At 40.1% G+C, this 5,239-nt stretch overlaps 1 protein-coding gene across 1 annotated transcript; it reads left to right on the plus strand.

Annotated features, from left to right (window-relative positions):
- Positions 1–209: 209 nt before the first annotated feature.
- Positions 210–3,065, plus strand: LOC115976306 (F-box protein At5g39250). Its single transcript, XM_031097505.1, has 2 exons — positions 210–437; positions 1,877–3,065. Exon 2 carries the CDS (start codon positions 1,944–1,946, stop codon positions 2,700–2,702), a length of 759 nt encoding a protein of 252 aa, XP_030953365.1. The 5' UTR covers positions 210–437; positions 1,877–1,943; the 3' UTR covers positions 2,703–3,065.
- The last annotated feature ends 2,174 nt before the right edge of the window (positions 3,066–5,239 follow it).

Raw genomic sequence — 5,239 nt, forward strand, 5'->3', positions numbered from 1 at the left:
CGACATAATGGGTTATAAAAAAATTCCATTAAATTAGTAAGATAAGATCAAATCAATTTGCAGGTTGCAGCTATTTTGTCCTTTTCCAAAGTAAAAGAAAAAGACAAAGGGTGGGACCTTCAGAAAGCCCACAGCGGCACAGCCCAATAAGGTTAATTAAATTAATTAATAATCTTTCCTGGCTTATCTTTTTCTATCCTCTTCAACCCCAGCCGTATGCTTTATTTATTGCTTTTAAGTTTTAACATTTCTTAGTCCTTAGACTTTCTCCATTTTCGAAGCGAAAATCTCTCTGTCTCTCTCCAAACAGCTCTAGGATTTTACCAATTCCACCGAGAATTAAGCTACTCAGATCTCCTTTGCGATCCCAAATCCTTTTTTTTTTTTTCTTCTCGCTTCGCTTTCGATGAAACTCTCACAGTCGTTGACGATCTAAGGTTTGCTCTCTCTCTCTCTCTCTCTCTCTAGGTTTTAGATTTGTCATGAATTGAGAAATTTAGGGTTTTGTAAGTGTTCCCATGAAATTCATTGAATCGAATTTGATTGTGAGATTTGATTTTATATTTTAGAATAATACTTTATGATTATCGATTTTTCAATATTCTGCAGGTTCCAACTACCCAATTCTGCAAAAAATAATAAATAAATAAAAATTCAACAATTTTGATCTTCATTTGGATATAAGGAATTTCTGTGTTACGGTGGTAGTGATCAAAATCAATGATTTTATTATTATTACACGATAGGTTACTAAATCAAGTAATTTGTTTTTTTATTCTTACTTCTTTATGGGTTTTTTTATTTTTATTTTTTGATAAGTTTTCTTCAAGGGATTGATTTAGGAGCATGATGGTTAAAGTTGTTCCATTACTGCCATTTTAAACTAAGCATGTTATTTTTGATCTTGAAGCAAAGCATGTGGGTATCTAAATGAATTGTTTATGATTTCCTAAAAAGTGTTAATTTTGGGCACAACAATGACATAGGCTAAGAAAAATTGATTGGAATGTTAAAATGTAAACATCTAGGCTCTTGTCTGTAGCTATATGTTTGTGAGTTGGTATATATGCATTTTGCATGCAAGCAAATTATGTATATTGGTGGGCTTACGGTTGAGAAATATGGCTGTTGCACTACATTAATGGATTATATTTAGAGATGGCAAAAGCCTGTGAGCTCTAGTTCAAATGGTTTACTCTGCCTTCAATAATGGGATGGAGGGTAAGGCCGTAGGTTCAAGATCCACAAGTTGGGTGTATAACTTATGCAATAAAAATTCTTAGATGGCAGAATAGAAGAAAATGCATTGCGGTACACAAGAATAAGTAGCTTCAGACTTGGTTAAATCATTGTAACTTGATTATATCTTTTCTTTAGGCTATGACTAGCAGCATTGGTTACTAATAACTATTTATTGTTAAACAATCAGTCTAAATCTTGGAGCAGTTTGAATCCTTTGTTTTTTGCTCCATTCAAAGGGATGGCAATGGGGAGGGGTAGGTTCAAATCAAAGGTGCCCCTTCCCCACCTCGTTCTTTGGCTGCTGTTTTAGGTTATAAATATCTTCCTTGTAGTTAACTGGCACTTATCCAAAAACGAAATACACACACACACACACACATTTGGGGTATGGTGGGGCAAGACAGGATGGGGGGAGCCTGCCTCCATCTCATCATCTTTTCGGGGTGGGGAAAATTTGTGCGGGGTTGGGCGGGGAATCTATCCCCACCTTTGATGCTTCTTCTAATTTCTTTTATGAATACTTTGTATGCTGCTGTGGTTTTTTATATATTAATATGTCATGATGGTGCTTCAAAAAATATCTGTATTTATATGATTGCTTCTTAATCTGAATTTCATCTCATTCTATTCACAGGGGATTTATCTTTATCTACCACTTTTAGGCCCTTCAATGCTGTGATTGGTTTTAGGGGAATATTTGTATGCTGAAAATGGATTATGAAGAAGTCTTGAAGGCAGTTTTTCCTTTATTGGATGGTGTGGACCTCGCTTCTTGTATGGCAGTGAGTAAGCAGTGGAGAGACATAGCCCGAGATGATTACTTTTGGAAATGTGTGTGTGCCAAGAGATGGCCTTCGATCTGCAAGCGGCCTAACCCTCCAACTTTAACCTTCTATAAGCTATATCAGACCTTTTATAAACGTCAGAATCGTCGAACTCTTCTTCCCCCAAGGCTGTCCTTTGATGATTTGGAATTTTTTATTGACATTTGGACTGAAGGCAGATTAATATTTTCTGAAGTAGTCCCGGGCCCCGTTTTACAAGCTGGCATCAAGATCCCACCTCCAGGAATTTGTGACATGCTTAGGTTTCACCTGGAGGGCCCTGAGTACAAGATGACATTACCTGTTGAGCCAAGGTTCACCGTGCCTCTATTCCAGACTGTCAGTGTTTCAGTGCTTGTGGGGCGCAAGGATTCCAATAGGGTTGCTTGCATCATCAATAAATCCATGTTTGATTATATAGATAGGACGGCATATAGGGCCTTGGCATTTGACTATTTAGACTTTTCTCCTGATTACCCTTTCATCTCAGGAATCCGGGCATGGATCTCTTTGCTTTTCATGGACGATGGAAATGACGGTGTTATTGATGTTTTTGGGGTTGAAATGGATTTCTGTGATGCGGCAAATTCCAAGGATGAGGTTCTATGGTTATTAGACATGCTTGATTGGAAGTGAAGCGTTGGACTCTATTGGCCAATTGAAAGTAAGAAGAACCCAGCTGAAATGGATGTGTAATGTACGTTTGCATCTTCATTGGTTGTTTAATCTGTGGAGGAGGGCACAACGATAAATGTTCGAACTCTCTAACCTCCAGCGAAGGCTTGAGTGGTAACTATCTGTTTTGTTCACCTGCATGTTTACAGTCTGTACATAATTTTTATTTTTATTGCGTTAATAATTATGAACAATTATTTGTAATTCTGTGGCCGGATTTATCATTTACTTGTAATCGATCAATAACGTTAGATTTGTATTATGGACAAGTGTTAAACATTGTAATAAAATCTTTACTTAATAATATAAGTAAGATGCCACCAAGCCCCCCTTGTCCATTGCTAATGCAAACAGGTCCGGGAACAAGTCTTTCAGAGAGCGGTCACCACACCAAATGTTTTTCAAAACCTCACTTAGAGCCATCTTGTATCTCAAAGTGTAATAGTTCTTTCAACCAAGCCTTTTTCCTTAAAAAGGCTTGGTTGGAGAACTAAGTTTTCTAATACTTAGTCTTCACTTCTGAAAGCTGTTCCTGTTACATTCTATGGATGTAGGAGGAGGCCCGGCTACCTCAAATTAGCCAGAAAAATTTTGTTCTCTTCTTTCCTTTCTTTGATTAGTATGGGTGGTTCCTGTAGTTTTTTTTATTGAATCAAAGCTTTTTCAGTTGGTGGTCGAGGAAGGGGGAAATTTTTTCTCTCTAAGGATTTTTGAAAGGGGTAAATATTTCATGCAATCTGTTTTCATGAGCAAGAATGCGGTACAATGGCTTATGAATAATATTGAACACTCTGTGATCAGAGTCAATCCCAAGCAGTATTTTACACTCAGGGAAGGTAATACTGCTTACACGTTGCAATGTGGTTCCAACACCTATGGTCAATTCCTAGCAGTGATAGAACTCAAAGTAGGCGGGCAAAGGAGAGCTATCATTATCCCTGCAGGCAAAGCTCAACAAGGTTGGAGGGCTTTTGGGCTTGAATTAAGAAGGATGTTGGCACCCACACAATATGCTTTGGGTGGTTCGAAATTTATAGCTCAGCCACATAAACAAAATTCAGAGATTCAATCCTCTCAGTCTTTTGTAGAAGCAGTGAAAGGTCATGCGCCGGCGAGGGATATGAAGCAGATACAGCACCCTGTTACCAGTGCTCATGAGAAGCCTCAAATAGTGGAGAAGATAGCGGAAACTCCGAGATTTGATCATACTAAGTCGTTAGCAATAGAATATCCGGTTGGCAAACCACGTGATCAGGTGGTGGAAGATGATTTTCAGGTCGGTAAAGCTTGGCCGACAGTCGTGGGTGCTGCGAAAGGGAGGTTTCAGAGCATTAATGTGGGGAAGAAATTAGGGAGAAAATTCCGGCAATGAATAAAAGCAGATTTCCTTTAAGATTTAATTTGAATTCAAATGACATTAATGCTGGGAAGGGGCGAGAAATCAGGAACTCACGCTGGACAGGGGAAGGATTGGTTGTGGAATTGAAGGAGAATGGAAGAAGGCGTGTTTCATGGGATTGTGCCAGGGGAGGATTTCGTAGCTTTAAATGGGTAGCACGGGGAATTAAAGCTCCACCTCCTGAGTATGTAAGTTTGGGCCTAAAGGATTTGGAAGCCCAAAACACCTTAGTTGGTGAGACTAAGGACTCTTTGGGCCCATGTGAGACTAGCCCGTTAGTGTTTGAAATTGGTGAATGCTCTAAGCCTGGTTTCAGCCAAAATCTTTCAAGCCCGAAAGTGATTGAGGCTGAAAATATATTGTGTCCTTCAGCCCCAAAGCCAGACATACCTGGAAAGTCTCTTACGGAACATGAGAGCTCTGTTTTTGGGTCAACGGCAACTGAAATGTCTACAACGGTAGCAGAGATGTCCATATCGGTGCCAGCGGAACTCAACAATAGCGACGGTGATGCTCAGGAGATGTCGATCAGCCAGGCCCAGCTTCCTGTTTTGCCGGTTTTGACAGCGGTGGAGTACCGGTCTTCTCCGGTTGAGTCACAAGTGGGGTGTGAAGGAAAGGTTGCTTTGAAATTGTTGAAATTGATTCTCCAAAAGTCTTCTCCGAGGAGGGGACCCATAATTCTCGTCCTACGATTAGGGAGTTGGTTGGAGATTTGGATAAGTCATGGGGTAATTCTAAAGATTGGATGCTGGAATTGCGTGATGGTAGGCAGATAGTGATTCCACTGTCGCTTTATCGGTCTCCAGATAGTGGGTCTCTAGATAGCGGGTCGGAGTGCTCAATCATTGAAGGAGAAGTTGTACCAGGTAATAACTCTATTGCCACTGAGGGCCAAATTGTTAGTTGGGCAGATGAGTGTGATGGTGTGTTAGATTCTTTGTCTGTTGTTACTGGGTCAGAGGATGAGCTGTGGGAAGTTGATGTAAGGTCGATGACTTGGGAGAGAGATGGGGAGCCTCTAGTTGTGGTACCTTTGGCCACTGAAATTCCTTTGGAGGATGAACACAATACAGTGAAGGAGTGTGGGTGTGAGGAG

The sequence above is a fragment of the Quercus lobata genome, chromosome 2 (genome assembly GCF_001633185.2).
Source record: "Quercus lobata isolate SW786 chromosome 2, ValleyOak3.0 Primary Assembly, whole genome shotgun sequence".
Taxonomy (NCBI): domain Eukaryota; kingdom Viridiplantae; phylum Streptophyta; class Magnoliopsida; order Fagales; family Fagaceae; genus Quercus; species Quercus lobata.